The 17511-nt window shown below is 49.5% G+C and overlaps 1 protein-coding gene across 2 annotated transcripts; it reads right to left on the bottom strand.

Annotated features, from left to right (window-relative positions):
• Positions 1-3205: 3205 nt before the first annotated feature.
• TOP1MT (DNA topoisomerase I mitochondrial) lies at positions 3206-16581 on the bottom strand. 2 transcript variants are annotated; one of them, XM_027784316.2, is made up of 14 exons: positions 16313-16581; positions 15052-15167; positions 12348-12469; positions 11459-11581; positions 10745-10932; positions 9943-9988; positions 8872-9015; positions 8170-8355; positions 7500-7568; positions 6325-6439; positions 5720-5847; positions 4944-5038; positions 3851-4000; positions 3206-3450 (listed from the first exon to the last, which is right to left on the bottom strand). In XM_027784316.2, exons 1-14 carry the CDS (start codon positions 16408-16410, stop codon positions 3348-3350), a joined length of 1683 nt encoding a protein of 560 aa, XP_027640117.1. In that variant the 5' UTR covers positions 16411-16581; the 3' UTR covers positions 3206-3347. The 2 variants fall into 2 exon arrangements, with proteins under 2 accessions (XP_027640117.1, XP_013153360.2); XM_013297906.3 differs by having other exon boundaries at positions 9844-9988.
• Positions 16582-17511: the final 930 nt, after the last annotated feature.

The following is a 17511-nucleotide window of genomic DNA, read 5'->3' on the forward strand; positions in this document are numbered from 1 at the left end:
TTGGAGTCCCCAAATAACCCCAAGCTGCTGGTCTGGGAGAGGGATCCTACTCTCAAGGGTGTCTGTGTTGGGGCACAATCCTGCTCCACAGGGTCCTGAGAAGCAGAAAATCCCTGTCAGGCTGGGCATTAGGCCAGACTGCTGCTTTGTGCCACTGTGATGTCAACAGCAAGTAGCCCGACTTCTCCAACATGTATCACACTTGCTTATGGCCAAGGGCCAGGAAGACACTTCCCAGAAATTACGAGCCTCTCCGTAAAGCTTAGCTGTTTCAGACATGTTGCATTACACTCCCCAGTATGGGTCATTTGATACCTGGCAAACCAAGCACACTGAACTCTCCCCCTTTCTTTTGCTTCACACCACCCATATGCACTTCAGCTTGATTTCACCCAGCTTTTTTGACAGAAATGGTCAAGCCCCATAGAACTGGTTCATAGGGCAATACAATCCAGGGTAACACCCTTTGGGGAAGAGGTGCTTCATTTAAGCTCCTAAAGAATAGCCAGTAATTACTGTTTAGCTGATGCTGGCAGATCTTTGTAGCCCTGACTTGCAGAGCATCTAAGCATGGCAGAGTAGCCCTACGGTACTTATTGCACAGAGCCCATCTGCCAGCCTGGCCCTCCTCATTTGCTGCAGCACAGCAGGCAAACACAAGACCTCCAGCTTGATTAGCTGAGCTCTCACTGGCTTTCAGCCACTTCAATTTCCCCCCAAGCATGGCCTTTTGGAGAGAAGCAGGATGCTCTGATAGAGATGGGGGAGCTGTTGAGGAAATCACAACTTTGTAGGTATGAAATATTGCCAGTGTCCGTTTTGCGGATCCACTGCTCCAGCAAAAATGAGGTGAGGATGGACAGAAACATGTGGGACAGCAATTACCCAACCTTTCCACCTCATTAACCCAGCAAAGGATCACAGCACTGATGTGAACCTGCTGGAGGAGAGGCCAAGGACAAAGCTACTCATTTCTCCCCCAAAGCTGCAGTAGGATTTGCTTTCTGGGGTGACTTCCCACCCCCCATTCCCCCAGCAGCTGTTCAAGCTGCTACAGCTGCTCTTACTAATGAAGTTCTTTCCTCTCACACAGTGGTTGAGAGAATTTTTCATCTAGGAAACACTTAAAAAAAATTGAAGTCTGTTGGTTCAATGGAAACACCCACAGTGCTCATCCAATTGCACCTTGGCTCCTTTTTTTCTGCTATGGGAAAAGAGGAGCACTCTTTCACTGGAGGCTTGGCTAGAATTGCTCCCTTACGTGGGATGCAACAAACTTTCCACCACAGCTAGTGGTGAACATTCCCTTTAACCCATTTTGAATGCCTGAAAATTTTTGGCAGGATGGGCAGAAAAACATCTCCATCCATTGAGACCAAACTGGTTGCCTCTGTTCCAGAAGTACAAATCCAACACAGGGGTCAAGGCACACTTGGCAGCTCCTGCCTGTTGCTTGCCCAGCTGATAACTAGTCTAACTTTGCCAGAAAATTAAGTCTTGCCATCATTCACATTGATTTAGATCCCTCTTTTAGGAGTCAGTTACCTCATTAAAACCAGCGTGAGCTCCTGGGGCTTGGAGAGGGTCCAGTTAGTCTCACAAGCTGTCATGTTGCAGCCAAGTGGTGGAGCACACCCCAGTGCAGATGTGAGTTAAACCAGCGTTGGCTTCACCCATGCGTTTTCTTTTTACATTTGTCACAACTCTATTATCACGCAGCAATTCAATTTCCATGGCTCAGTTTTGCATGTGGGCCCTTTGGGACAAAGCACACACAGGTTTTGAGATCTGCAGGCAGGCTCTTTGCTTTAAGACAAAGAATTTCCTATCAAGCTTAATCCCCTGCAGACAACGGAGCATACAGAGACCCCATTACAGAGACTGAGCCCTGGCTCAGAGCTCTGCACATCAGCTCAGTGCAGAAGCTCATCTTGGATGAGCTACAAAAAGCTTGCAGTCACCAATACTTAGAAAAAAACAACACTTCCAGTTTTAATGAAATGCATTTCAAGTACCTGACTTCCAACCAAAACAGTAATCATTTACACACAAGAACAAGTGGCTGTAAATGAACACATGGGAAGCATGAAGAGCTTTGGACTATAGCAACCTGAACATCAGCCCTGAGAAGCCAGAAGGATTTATTGCCAATGCAACAGCTCACTCACACCTGAGATTCACCGGCAGGCAGGCTCACTGTTGCCAGGTATATGCTGATATCACTCCACACACACCCCCCCCACACCCCCCCCCCCCGAAAGCAGCCAATTAGGCAGCAAGCACCAGCACAGTTTATGCTGTGGATCCCTGCCTGCTCCATGCCCAGCAGGAGCAGACTGGGGAGGCTACAGCCTGATGACAAAGCTGTCATCCCAATATAGGCACAGCTCCAGTAAGACTGGTACCACGCCTCAGCGCATTCACATCTCACCAGAGCCTGGTCCAGCCCCACAGGCACCATCACCCTCTCCCATTGCTAAAACCGGTGGCTGGACAGTTTAGTTTCTGTTACTGATACAGTGAGCTGAGCCAGAGCCAACTGAACCAAGTAGGGGAAAGTATAAAGGTATGGCCCCACATGAGATGTCCTCTCCCAGACCAAGATTTAACCCACACAGGAGTGATTAAAGTACACTTTGCTCATGCCAAAGTAAATTTCATCCCTCAGCCTGCTCTTTAATCTAGCATCTTCCTCTCCCCACCTTCTCCTGCCATGCCATTCACTCCCTCCCACAACGTTTTCCCATTTTGATTACATTTGTGTAATTGCACAATTTTCTCTTCTCTTGGAGGTAAAAGGGCACAATATATCCTGACATGTAAAACCCCGAGATTTTTCCCTTCCTCCCAGTGCATCCTTGACTCAAGCCCAGGTCTTACAGTGCAGCTGCCCGTTTCGGTGCTGTCATTGCCTTGTGTTTCCCCATCAAGCCAATTCAGACAGTCTAAAAAGGGCAGCACAGCTCACTACACCAAGGCAATAGGATTAGATCTAATTTTGTTTATCAGCACAATTAAGGCTCTCATTCAATCTTCTTCCCAGACTCCAGAAGAAAGAAAAGATCCAAAGCACCTGGCAACTCCGAAGAGGAATTAAAAGTTCACACCAAAGTCACTGCAGTCAGGATGAGTGTCACAAGTCAGCAATACCTGTTTCAACTAGAAACTGGGTGTTCTTTTGTATACAAAAAAAGGCACAAAACACCCATATCAAACTCTTTCATTAGGTAGCCCCCAGCCCCATCCCTGCAACAACTGCAGCAGCATGTAAAGAAAAAACAAACAAAAACCACAAAACACATCATTTTTGTTTGGTGCTGTTGTGAAATAACATTAAAGGCACTGTCTCAGAATTCAAAGTCCTCATCAGCCATGTCGATCGCCCAGGCAAACTTCTCCCGTTGAGTCTTGTTGTAGATCTTCTCGATGGGCACACCAAACTTCTTGCACCTGTACAGACCACAGGATAGCAGTGGGTATGTGCTACCCCGTCCTGCTCTGCTCCCACCACAGCAGTCCTCTTCCATCCATGCAACCCCCTTAGCCCCAAGCTGCTTAATAAATCAACTTTGTACCACTGCTGAGAAAGACATGCAAAGTGACTCTTTCTTGCCCTAAATCCAGAAGGAACACCCTGCAAACAGTTATTTTCAGGAAGGGAAACCTTATCTTTGGATTTTGCTGGCGTCTCCAACATCTCCAGGGCGTGGGGATGTTCCTCTGGGCAGAAGCAAAGTTTATTCCATTCCCCCACAGGCTAAGGCATATGTTTATCCCCCTCCCCAGGCAGGGCTAGGTGACCGGCATGTCTCTAAAGGAACAGCTGCCCCATAGCATGCCCCAAACTTACCAAGCTACGCTAATCCTGGGGTCCAGGTAGTTCAGTTTGGACGTGCCCAGAGCTATCTGCTTGTTCTCCTCCTTATCTGTTGCCTGGACATTCAACTTTGCCAGCTGCTCTTCCAGCCGTTTCAACAGTTTCTTTTTCTTCTCCACATTGCTGAGGGCAGAGGAAGAACATCACAGACAGCATGTTCAAGGAGAAAAGCAGCAGCAGAGGTAAGACACAGAGCAGTTCTCGTCTGCTGTTGCCTAGGAGTATGACGGGAAGCCAATGAGCTTGAACTTAGATCAGAGTAGTCTCTACCCTCGCTTTAAGTCCTGTAAGACCTGAGACTAGAAATACTCCAGAATGGCAGAGTCAAAGATGCCATTCAGCACCAACCTATTTCTGAAGTACTTTGACCTGATAAGACACTTTTACAAAAATGTTACTACCACCAAGGTCAGGCAAGCACGGAACCCAGCATCCAGCAAACACCATCTCCCACAGATCCTGGCTCCATGAGCAAGGACCATCCCCAGCAACCTGCTTTGCATCTCACCAACACAGAGAAGCAGAAAACAAGAAACCCTGGAGTAAAGCATAAAATACAAGCCTCACTGCTCTCCTCCACCCCTCTCCCACCTCTGGGCAACAAGTCACCTTTGGACTCTGGGCCAAGGGAGCAAATTTGGGATAGACCGCATGCAATGACTACTGCAGAGATCAGATCGGTCACAACCCACTACTCAAGTGTCCCCCAAGAAAACCATGCATCAAGGCCCGTCTGCCCATCCCCAGCTCCAACCTCAAGCTAGGCATACTTTGCACCATGGCATTTTGTAGGATAACTCCAAGCCAGCAGCTTGGGTTGAAATCTCAGTATTCACTGAGGTGTACCCTAAACACAAAGAAATGCCCCTGAAGGAACTCTTTGCATTCCTACCATTGCAAGGAACCATCCACAAGACCTCCACCCATCTGCCAGGCTGCCATAGAACAAGAGGCATCCAAAACCCAACACACACATTTCTGTTCTGATGTACTGCACAGTGTTGGACCACACCATTCCCATATGGAGACCCTCTGCAAAAGAGGATTGTAAGGGATTGTCACTTACACTTCTGCTTTGGCATCTTTTGTGTCTTTGAACTCATCTTCAGCTTTTTTCAGCTCTTGCTGGGCTTCTTCCACCTGTTGCTTCTTGGCATCAATCTGTGAAGGTAAATACGAAATCAGCCCATGCTCCCATCCTCCCTGGAGGTTTCAGCTATCTCCCTCTTTCCCTTTTATTTGCCACACCACTCCTTAACTTCTTTCCAACCCCAACAGCTTGCCCCTGTATCACCTGCTGGAGCTCAAGCATTCCTCAGCATCTTGCAAAAGAACCTCACAGCACGGATGCCAGAAACTCAGCTCTTATCTGTTCATCTTGGGCAACTGCCTGAGAACCGACTGGCTTGTGGCAGCGCTGGAGCCCTCTGCAAAATCCCAAGCTCACCAGTAAGGTGAGAAAAATTAAAAGTGGTAGTTCAAGGTATCTCCATAGCAGACCCATGAAGTTTTCAGCTGGTCCTCCTGCAAACAGCCAGACAGGAAAACCAGTTTCCCTAGTCCTGAAACAACTGTGTCAAAGCTGTGCCATCACAAAAGGCACCAAGTGATGAAAAAACATCCTAAACTGTGCCACGTGCTTCATCCAGCATTTGAACTTTCCTCTCCACTCCTAGGTTGCTGATGTCTCTGCACTGATTAAGAAAGCCACTATTCCTGGTTCATTCCCTGCCACACTACCAATATGATCTCCTTAGGCATCAGGTTATTTACCCTCCCTCTCCTTGTCTCCCCCCTCAACAACAGATCAGATCCAGGAGCTCTCAGTTTGGTCTGCCTCACCTTGGTCTGGAGTTTTTGCATCGACTTCTCAAAGGTTTTGGGTGTAGACCTCTGATGGTTGCACAGGATGGCCACAGCTCGGTTAGCTCGGTTGTAGGAAAGGAGCTTTCCTGCAACATTGTCCTCAGCTGGAAATAGAAGCATCACCATGTCTCCTTTCTGGGAGCCGAGGAAGACAGGAAACAGGCCAGAGCAGCAGCAAGCTGTTTTCCATCCTTTCTCAGGAGAGAGCAATACTGGTTGTGGAAATTGGTGAAGGACACTTGAGCATCGCTGATACTGTGCCTCATCACCCATATATCCAAGGCAGGCAAAAAATAACGCAACCAACCAGCAGTGCAAGGAAGGAAGAAGAGGAAAAAATACTCCCATCTTGGCTATTAAATAGTCAAGACTATCACTAGTGGGTAACTATTTCTCACTTAACATGGTTCCCAACCTGCTGCATGCCCCCATAAGTTACATGCCACACTACAACATTGTGTGCATCACCAGCCAAGGAGGGGCAGGCAGTTCTAGGGACCCCAAGGCAATGGACAGACATTGCTGAGCCCACTGGCCACATTATGTAGCTGGTAATACCACAAACACTGTCAGTAACTCACAGTTAGTGAGGGCCTTGAGCTGTTCCTGCAGGGTAATGGAGGCATTGTAGGTTCTGAACACTTTGGCACTCAAACCATCCATCAGACTCTGCAGATGTCTGTTCAAGATGGATGTCTGAAGGAAAGAAAGTACAATAAAGTGTGGGAAAAAGGAAGGAAGACAACAAGCAGAAGTCAGGACAATAAAGCACTGGTTTTCTCAGACCTTTTCCTGTCTAAATGACCACGTTAGGCATTAAAAATATAATCTGTAGTTTGCTTGTTGTGTCAGGCCCTCATCTATCAAAAACTGGCACACACTCTACTTAAACCCACAACAAATTTCTCTCAAAGTCAAAAATTTCTGCCCATCTGTGTCCAAGAGGACACATCTTACATCCAGTATCACATCTTACATATATCACATCTGATATCTCTCTTCTACAGAGCACATGGGACTGCAGTTGGACTGGAAACAAAAGATGCTAAGAAGAATAAACTGGGGTTTGGAGGAAGCCTTACTTGTACCAAGAAAGACTATACCAGAAAAATCCTATATAACCAGAAAGCAGCCGCCTCTTCAGAGGAAAGACGGGCAAGTGGGTTATAGGGGATGCAGGCAGAGGGGGATCATGGGTGGCAGCACCCCATATCCTATACCAAGAGGGGGGAGGTTTTTCTAGGGGAGTATCTTGGGAGGGAAGGCTGCGGCACATCTCTCCAGCAGCATCTCACACTTCCGCCAAGCCCTGGCAAGGTGGAAAAGCATCAAACAGCTGAGGTTTGACACCTCCAGCAATGCCTCAAGCAACATGTGTGTGGGCAGGCCTTCCCAGGCTACAAGAAAAAAGCCTAAGCAGATAAGTTAGAGGATGGAAGGAACAAAAAGACATCTCCTTAGCAGGGACACAGGTTACTGATGAGTGCAGGCAGGCAATGAAGCCTGTGTTCAGCAAAGCAGAGATGCTACTAGTGCAGAAAGAGGATGGGAAAAAGTACTACAGCATCCCAACAGGGTGCTCAAACAGTTACAGTCATGTCTCTGGAGGGGAGAGAGCCAGAACCAGAGTAAGGGATGACCAATGATGCAGCACCACAGCCTAGGAGCCTGCAGGCTGGACAGGGGTGTCACAGGTTTGCTTCTACTCCCTCTGGGCTATCAGTGCAGTTTCAAAAGCTTTGAGGTGACAACGCACATTGAGCCTATCAAAGAGGTCATCTTCCGGGTCCTTGTTCTTTGTGAACAGCTGCAGGTTCTTGAACACCTAAAGAAGAGAAAAGGATGGCCCTGGTCAGGGACGTGGAGCAAATTGCTCCTAGACATCTCCCTCATCATCCAGATGGACTCTGATTCAGACTTGTGTAGTACACCACACCACCAGCCTTCTCAACTTCAAGGGCTGGCACTGGGACCTCAAAGCCACTAGTGCCACAGGCTGTTTTCTCCCATCTCTGCTATTACCCCAGGCACTCCAGTTTCCCCACAGACACCATTAACACCATCCATCCCACAGGCAAAGTGAAAAATAAAGTATCAATGAAAACAGTTCAAGGCCTGATGCCCACCAGTCAATGGAAGATGCTCCAGCAGGAGGCACAACTTCTCTTCTGGTTCATAGGCTAAAACAACCTTGAAAGCCCTACCCCAAAATTCCCCCCCCTTCTCCAGGACAGGGTCAGTTGCCACCCAGCACTATTGCATCTCATGCACATGCTGCCAACTGTGGCGTTAAAGCACAGAGGCATCTTTGCAGCAGGTTTCAGATGCACATCTGGGACTGATGACCACCAAGTGAACCAAGGCAACCGGCTAACCCTGCACCATACTGCCATGCTGGCCGCTGCCTCCATTTCTGCCCCACTCACCAGCTTCTCCACCGACACTTTGTTGTAGTAACGGATTGAGTCTTTCCCAAGGAAGTCAAATTCTACGACATACTCCTGCCCATCCAGATTGGGGTGCAGTTTGATGTGCTCCACGCGCAGGGAGCAGCAGCCAACCGTGTCTGCGGTCTCCCCTTCCTCCTTCTCATTGCCGGCTCGCAGGGCCAGCTGGAAGGAGACAGCGAGTCATCCATCCCAGCCCACTTCAGTTCCCCCTTTCCAAGATTATTGAAGTAGATATGTAGAGATAAAGTAGATATAAAGTAGAGAGAAAACTTTCCCAGGACAGTGCCTCACTGAAGAGTTGCTGGGACCATGGTGGAAACCAGTGACTGCTTCCAGCAGACTGTTTCACTGCTTTAAGAACCCTAAAATGTCCCTCCAGAATAAAGTCACCCAGCTCTCCAGTGGGGTCTTTGCCATCACACAGACACACATGTGCTGTTAAAGTCCAGGAAGGACAGCACAGCTCCTGCACTGCTACACAACTGCATCCTCACACAAGCATCAGCAGATAGTAGAAGTCACCATCCTTCACAACCACTGCCAGATCCCTCTCGTGCAGCAACCCTGGCTACTACAACCAGCAAACACCCATCCACACCAGCATCAGGTGGACCAGCTAAGCTAAACCACAACCTCCATGGATGGGAGACCCGGGGGCCAGGCTGAGACTGCAGATACCTTATCAATGAAGTAGAGGGCCACTGCTCTTTGTCGCTTCTTCATCTCCTTGGACTTCCAATCAGCTTGGTACTGAGCACGGATTTTGTGGACAACATCCTTTAGGCGCCGAGCTATCTCATATTTCTGCCAGTCCTTCTCCCCCTGGAAAGAGGGGCACAGACATTTTCACCCATTGCCCCATCTTCCTTCCACCCTATCAGTTAAACCCTGTTCTGGGAACACCTCCAGCACCTAAATACTGCTCAGACCCCATTGTTTTCTTGAGAAGTGTCCATGAAGTGGAAAAATCAGAGGAGAAAGAGCTCATCTAGTGTTTCCATGCCCTCTGCTGGCAGTGCTAGACCTGGAATCCTGGCCAAGTCTGAACTGCTTGTAGTCTGGAGGTATCCTCCACCTGCTAGCAGCCAGCACACAGTAAATGGGGGGCCAAGCGGTCAAGCACTGTGTGGCCATGGCCGCTGCTGCTGGGACACCACCTATGGGATGATGCAATCCACTTGCTCGTTGTGCCCAACTTGTATGCAGTGTCCATATTTACTTTGAGGACTGGAAATAGCTTTAAGCCACCTCTCCCTCCCCACAGTGTTCACTCCCTCCTTCCCAAGGCGCTATAGATGGTGATCCCACCTACCCCTACCCTCCATTTACTGGCATAAATTAATTCAACCTTATAGACTCTGATCCCTGTGGACCCTCTCAGCCCCTGCCTGGCTTTCAACAACCTTGGACACACGTGAGCAGCACAGGGATGGCTCTGCCAGTAGCAATCTACCCCTCAAACAGGCTCGATGCTTAACAATCTTACAAATTGGCACACCAATTTAGTTTACATGCTTTTTTTTCCTTTTTGGCAGCGAGTACATTTTCATTGACATGCCACATCTCTGCTTTCCCCTGATCTTTCCACCTGGCAAAAAGCCAGTGGCTCAAAAGGCAACAGCTCTGCCTGAACAGCAGCACCACTCCAACCTTCAGCTTGGAGCTGGGGTTCAGCATGATGTACTTCAAGCAGTTCTGGATGTTCTCCGTCCACGAGGCCAGCCAGGTAACTGTGTTGTCAAAGCGTACCTCTTTCCACTTGTGCCCTTCCGGTGGCTTGGGGATCTTTGAGTCCCTGAGGGCAGAGCAGGGTTACAGCCCACAGACCATGAAGGAGAAACAGGCCATCAGCTCAACTGCTTCTTCAGTGAGCCAAGGACTGTCAACACATTGTGGCATCACTTACAGAAAACATACAGCCCACCCAAAATCACTCCACAACGTGATCAGTTCTAACATTTGGATGCTGGGGGCAACATAGGAACTTGCTGGGCTGGTGGGGAGTGTTTTCCATCAAGACCACAAAGTCTTTGTACGGATGGTTTTCAGATCAATCCAACTCATGTAAGAGTGTTTGCCCTCTAACTTAACCCAATCGCTGCCTTTCCTCCCTCCAGTGACCATCCTGATGCTTCCAACCAGTACAAGGGACCCATAAAATGAGGAAGAATGGCTCACTGGGAAGAGGAGCACAGGAGGACAGAGTTGTCCCTTCTCCAGAGAGACCACAGGAGCATTGCAGTGTTTGTATTTGATGTCAGGTGAACAGTGTGGGCACCAGTGAGAGATGGGAGCCGCTGACCAGCTTCCTGCCTATCCTGGCTTCCTGGTACATCCACAGAGAAACTAAGAGTCAGACCTAACTGCAAAGCAGATATCTGGAGGTGACCAGGAGGCAATAGAAGGGCTCCAGTGAGTTCAAGCCTCAGGGTGTGCAAAGCTGTGATTGCAGGAGATAGCAAAAGCACACAGCAGCTCTGAGCAGAGATGTGCTGTTTACCCCAGTCCCAAAAGCAGATCCACAAGTTCAGCTCTTCCCATGGCAACTCACTTGCTGCAGTTGATGATAACATCTTCTGGCATGATCCTCTTCTTCAGCATGCCCATCTTGGGGTGGTCACCACGGCCACGGAAAAGGCCCGGTGGTTCAGTTTTGAAGTTGCCTATCTTCTCCCGGTGACCATCAAGGATGCAGTACCCATACTCCTCCTGGATCTTATCTGCCTCCTCTTTCAGTTTCTGAAACGAGCACCATGCCACCATCATCCCATAGGGTGAAACAGAAATTCTAGACTCATGCCTGCTTATCACTACCCTCCTTTTCACCGAGAAAGGAAGGTTGGAAAGGCAGAGCTCAAAGGATTGGAGGAAGAAGTGAGCATGAGCCCAAGTCCATTCCCAACAAGTGGCTCATCTCCACCCACTTTTTAAATCCTCAGTGATGCTGTCCCAGCACATGCTGGTGAACAAGCATGGGCCACCAGCCCCTTAAGCAAGGTCCACCATCCTCTGGACAGGGCAGGACCCCAAACCATGGTCCTCAAGGATGACTGGACCCTGCAAAGCCAGGAAACATGCAGCATCTGCAGACAAACTTAATGAATAGGCGTGTGATGGTCACAGGGACAGAGCTGGTTCAAAGGCCAAAGAGGTCCCGGGTCAGGAGGGCATAACACCAGAAAGGAGACAAGTAGGAGCCAAAATACTCTGAGCTGGTCCCAAAACATGATATCTGGGACTGCATGATATAGGAAACAGTCCTCACCTGCTTCTCCTCTTTGGAGAGTGCTTTCCGCGCCTCGTTTTTGTCCACAAAATACTTGTGGATCTTCGTGAAGTCACATTTGTCCAGGTCTTTGATTATCTCTTGCTCCTCTGAGGTCATCTCCTGAGCAAGACAGAGGGACCAGGTAAAGCCAAGACACAAAACTGACTTCACACAGAGCTGCTGCCTATCTTTCCTTTCCTGTGAAGGAAAGTCAGACACCCACTTGCCAGTTCTTCAGAAAAACCAGAAGGAAGCAGCCACCCCAGCTACAACTACCCTAGCCGCATCCACCCAAGGGCAGACAAAGCTGCCATGGCAGGAGGCCAGGCTGCCTCTGGACACCTCAGCCTGCACCCACAGAGAAGCAAAACCCAACCAGCTCCGGGGTGCAACAACCTCTAACTTCTGCTGTGGAAACAAGCAGTCCCCAAGCATGACCGCAGGCAGCCTGCAGGGACTGCAGAAGCAGCACAAACTTGCCCTAGTACAGCTCTCGCTTTTATTTGGGGACTAAGATGCAGTGCTGTGGGACCACAAGGTTAATCCTTTAGAGGGACATATGCCCCAAACCATTTTTGAAGATGTTTGCAAGACCCAGCACCTAGTGATGCTTTCTTAGGTGGCATCACTAAAACTCACAAGGGAGCACAATTGCCAATGTGGAGGCCTCTAGGATGCTGCAGACAACAAGCCTCAGTCCAACCCACAAGAAGCAAGGAAATAAATAATTACCAGGTTATAGACAATATGATATGATTATAAAGAACTAAGCCATGAAAACCCTCATCCCCTCCATCCCATACCACCACCTAGTGTCTGCCTGGGTTTAATGCTAAGTGTTTAACGCAGAGGATGGACAGCAAGGAAGCCCTCACAGGGAAGGTACCTTCCTCCAGTCATTGAAGAAGTTGTTCTGGAAGACCTCCTTGGTTGTGTATTCATGATCGAGCATTTTGGCATAGAATGTGGCAATTTCCTCCGTGGCCAGGCTCAGCTTCAGGGGTTTGCCTAGGAAGGGAGAGGACCTTTAACATCAGTTACAGGGACAGCCCAACCCCTCTTCCCCAGGCAGGCGTTCAGTGAATCCTCAGGCTCACCACGGTGCCAAAACAGGGACAAGAGGTGAGAAGACACTGGCACGACTTCAGCAATGCCCCTCCCCACCCCCACCCCCGACACAGCATTACCAGGGGATCAATACCCAGAGCACCTGGCACAGCAGGATGCTGCTGCAGCCCATCTGCAATCACACACTCCATTTCCTTTTCCACAAGAGTGGAAATCCTGATTTGTTTTAAGGTCACTGAGCCACAGGGCTTTCAGCAGCCACCAAGCGATGATGAGCCCCAAACTAATGGCTCCCCAGCACAACACAGAACAAGTTTGCTCTCTGACCACGATCACTTCCAGGACCACGCTGAATAGCCAGGACCCCACTTGGAGAAGTTTTGTCTCAGTACTTCCCCACATGGACTGAGCAATTGTGGGAAGCTCAAAGCTGAGACTTGTGCAACAGTTACAGATGCAAGAGCCTCTCACAGAATGGCTGGGGTTGGAAGGGATCTCTGGAGATCATCCAGTCCAGCCCCCTGCTAAAGCAGGTTGCAGAGTCACATCCAGGCAGGTTTTGAATATCTCCAGAGAAGCAGACTCCACAGCCTCTCTGAGCAGCCTGTCCCAGTGCTCCATCAACCTCAAAGTAAAAAAGTTTCTTCTCACCTTCAGATGGAACTTCCCACGTTGCAGTTTGTGCCTGTCACCCCTTGTCCTGTCACTGGGCACCACTGAAAAGAGCCTGGCCCCATCCTCCTGACATTCTACCTTAAGATATTTGTATGCATTGATAAGCTCCCCTCTCAGCCTTCTCTTCTCCATGCTGAACAGGCCCAGCTCTCTCAGGCTTCCCTCAGAAGGGAGATGCTCCAGCCCCCTCTTCATCTTCATAGCCCTCCTCTAGATCCTCATGGTTTTCCAGTGGATCTTGATAATTTCTTGGAGGTGGCAAAGCCACCATCCTCCCCTGAGTTCTCTGGCTAGAGCAATGAAGTCTAGTGAATCCAAGGAACATCTTGGCTTTTCCCAGGAAACCAATGCTTTGAAATAGCTTTTCTAGGCAAGCTGCAGGAAAAGTACCCTGCAGAGCTCCAGGGGACTGTTCAATCCTACTTGCATTAGACACCGAGTTCTGGTGCTCCTGAACTGCAGGGTATGGTGGGTCACCATGGTCTTATAGAAGCCTCATGACAACCTACATACACTAGCTCAGACATTGTCCCTTCCTGCCTGTCTGGTCATTGCCTGTCTGCAAACACTTTTTCATCCAGGGGACGGTGACACATTTTAGCAAACCTGCCAATGTCACCCAAGATCCCAGGCCAAAACCACCAGCCTAGGTGCACATAACATAGATGGATCTCCAACAGCCGAGAGGCCACAGAGAAGATACAAACCCTATGCAGGACTACACGCTGCTGCCAGGACTTCTCAGAGCCAAAAAAAGTTGACAGCCCCACCGATGTCCCAGCAGTGCCCTCTGGTGACAGCGTTGCCAGACACCTCATTTCCCAAAATCGGCCTTTTTTTCTACTGTAAAAAAAAAACCAAACCCACAAGGTATAGGAAGCCCAAGTGAGGGGTCTGAGGAGGACCAAGACACCATGGGACTGTGGTGCCCTACCATCTCTGGCATCCCTTGATCAAGCCTCAAGGTCCTTACTGCCTCCTTCCCTTGATCTGTCAGAGAACATGTTGCTGAGGGATGAAGCTGAGAACAGGGAGAAGATGACAGCCCAGCAGGCATGGTAGGAAACCAAGGGGGACAGCAGAGACCTAGATCTGTCCTGTCAATTTCAGTCCCTCAGTGATGCAATGAGTTGCTATAGAGGCATGGTGGCTCTGGGGACAACATCAGAAGCCGTGACTAAGAGCTCACAGCAGCTCAGTCAAATCCTGCAACATCTTAGAGGGCAAGTGAGTGATGTGTCAGTCACAGAGACCACAGGACAGGCAAACTGCAGCTCTCAAAAGTAAAAATCACATTTTCTCAGCTTGTGGGGAAACCATGCATGAGCTGACTTAAAGCTCAAACTCAAAAGGCATCTTAATGAGACTTTTTTTTTATCTCCAGTCCATCTTCACAAGAGGTATACAAGGACTTCAGGCTACAGCATCAAGATGCATTGCTTCCCCTAGAGAAACTTCAGGTCCAGCCCTACCAATACACATCCCACAGCCAGGAGGGGCTGTGGGCAGAGGCACAAGTCTCAGATCCACACATGGTTGCATTACAACACCCTAAAACCAGCTGCACAGGGGTCCTCACCCTGATAAGGGTGCCCCACATGGGAGGGGATGAATGAAGCACACTGCATCCATCAGGGGCTCGTTAGCTGCCCAAGAACCCTGTAAATCCTACCACATGCAAAACCCTCCAGCTTTACTCAGGGTTCAGGCTTTATCCAGTGGGATATTTAGGCCTTTTATTCTGTGTTCTGCAATACTGCCCATGTCCCACCCCCATATAAGAGAAGATACCAGCTTTTTGGCCAGGCAGAGGACATGCCTCATGTCCTACCACAAGGCAGACATACCGTCATAGTAAAACTGCACATTATCAGGCAGCGGCTCATAGAGGGGGGCGAAGTAGGGTCCTCTGTGCTCCAGCTGAGTCCACTTTACCCCATCTTCTTTCTTCTCCTCTTCCCACCTGGGACAGACACAGGGACCCATGAGATCAAACCAACCCAGGGTCTGGGACCTTCTCCCAAGGTTCCTCTAGGAAGATTGTCTATGAGCACTGTCTGTTGCTGCAAAACCCAAGCGAAATCCTGTTGCCTCTGCTACTGCCTCAGTTTCCCCATTCTTTCAAACAAGGAAGACAACGCAATTCAGGGAAAGGTGTCTTGAGGAAGAGGACACACTTGGTGTGGTGACACAGAGGGACACAGGGGGAGAGTGAAGGGATGGATCAGTCAACCAAACTCATGGGCACAGGGAGAGGCCCCACTGCAGAGCCACAAAGGCTGCTCAGTTTGCACAGAGGTGGCTGCAAGAACTAAAAACATACCCTCCCTTCCCTCCCCATCCCTCCCTGCCTCCTTTATTTAAGGAACCACGCCCCAAAAAAAGTGCGTAGGTTCGTGTGTACATGCCAGAGATGGGCAACACACAAAGTCCATGACTACTTACTTATACCTATGATTTTAATGTAAATAAGACCTTAATGCACCTCTACCCACTCCAGAGGAAACAGGATTTTAAAGTCACTGCATGCTTTAGTTGTGAAGATTTTTTTAAAGAAAAAAGTAAAAAAATAAAAAGGTCAAAAAACCCACCCTCAAGATTACAAGAATAGCATTAAAGAGGTAACGCAGCTCAGGGGCGGAGGATGAAGCCCGCTGGAAGAGCATCGCTGACAGCAGTGCACGGAACAGGCAGGGCTCTGCACCACCCTGCAGCTCAGCACCAGCCAGGCTGGCACCGGCCCTGGACCCCAGCACCTCTGGAAAGAAGAAGGATTGCTGGGAAAACCCAGCAAGGGGAAGAAAACCGCCTGGGTTTCTTGCTCAGCAGCGCCCCGGAAGCATTTCTGACTTTTCTCTTCCCCACGGGAAGCAGGGTAGAATAAATCGCTCAGGTCAAAAGGTGCAACGTGCCAAGAAAGCATAGAAAAAAAAAAAGAAAAAAAAAAGGAAAGATCCTAAAGAATGAAATAACCATTAAGCTACAGAAAACGTGGCTGACAGCATCTCAGGCAGGCAGCTGCAAGGGCTGTTTGCGGGACACCGCAAGGGCTCCACCTCCCCTCCCAAAGTCAGGCGATCCCCCACCCTGGCGGCATTGCCCACTCACCTGCTGCAGCCCCCCGAGCCCCGCCGGAGCCCAGCGGGGGGTAGCCGGGGGCGAGGGGCCCTGCGGCCGAGCAGCGAGGCGGCGAGAGTCCGGTACATGCCCCTGAGCCACCCACGGACACACGGAGGCTGGTGGATGCCCAGGTCACCCCGAGCATCCTGCCCCAGCACCCTGCTACCCACCGGGCTGCGGTGGTGCCGGTGCCTCCGGCATCACCCGGAGGGGCCACCACCGTGCCCAAGCGGTCCGCGTTGTGGCACTCCCCACATGCCGGACTGGTGAAGCCTTATGGGAAATGTAGTTCTGCCCCTGTTTTGGAGCAAAACTGCTGCAAAACAAGCTGATGCTCGGTACCAGCCTCTCGCCTCCATACCCGGCTCCAGCCCCCCAAACAAACAAGAGAGCTTCATAGTCCCATTTTTCATGCCACTCTGTGCTCTACAGGGGCTGTCCCAAAGGTCCAAGCGCTCATGGACATCCCTGTCTGGGATAACACACTAGCAGCTCCCTGCAGCTGGGGTTTGCAGCAGGCTCCAAACCATCCCCCCCCCCCCCACAAATGTTCCTTCTCTGCCTCAGAGTGATGGGGTGCTCTGGGAGATTGTGACATCAAGTGGCTAAAGCCACTGCTCTCTTGAAAGGGATTACATCCTTTCCCAATGCTCTTGTGCCAAAAAGCTTGCCTGGATCAATCAAAAACTGCTGAAAAAGTGGGAATAAAATAAAATGCAGCCCCTCTACAACTCCCCGATATAGGTCCCGCTGTCTTGGAAGCTGTTTGATTACAAGGCATTATACAAATCCTCTCCTTCCACCTGAGAACCACCCTGGCTGGGCACTGGCAAAGTCATTTCAGGAAGAATACATATTGTATATACTGTTATAAGAACAAAAAACTATCATTCAAATACTATTCTGTATTTAGAACCTCTCATTATCTCCCACCCCCTTTCTGTTGCCAAGAGCACAGAGTTTAAGGCTTAATACAGCCGAGCAGCTGAGAAATAGTAGTAAAAAACAATTTTCAGTTTCACCCTAAGAAATAAAACTAAAACCCCAATTGCATTAGCATTAGACCTGCCCACAGGCCAAAGGCATGCAGAACACTTGCCATTTCCACTTCTTTTCTGCCTCTGCATTCTTTTCTTCTTTCTCCTTCTTTTTAGCCTTTTTGTTTTTCTTTTCTTCTCCTTCTTCCT

Source organism: Falco peregrinus, chromosome 3, assembly GCF_023634155.1.
Source record: "Falco peregrinus isolate bFalPer1 chromosome 3, bFalPer1.pri, whole genome shotgun sequence".
In the NCBI taxonomy this organism is placed as follows: domain Eukaryota; kingdom Metazoa; phylum Chordata; class Aves; order Falconiformes; family Falconidae; genus Falco; species Falco peregrinus.

Coding starts and splice junctions, on each gene's coding strand:
- TOP1MT (XM_013297906.3), bottom strand. CDS start 16,410: ATGTACCGGACTCTCGCCGCCTCGCTGCTCGGCCGCAGGGCCCCTCGC. Junction 9,989..10,744: donor GTTATCATCAACTGCAGCAA/GTGAGTTGCCAT, acceptor CTCTGCCCTCAG/GGACTCAAAGATCCCCAAGC. Junction 7,569..8,169: donor AAGTGTCGGTGGAGAAGCTG/GTGAGTGGGGCA, acceptor TCTCTTCTTTAG/GTGTTCAAGAACCTGCAGCT.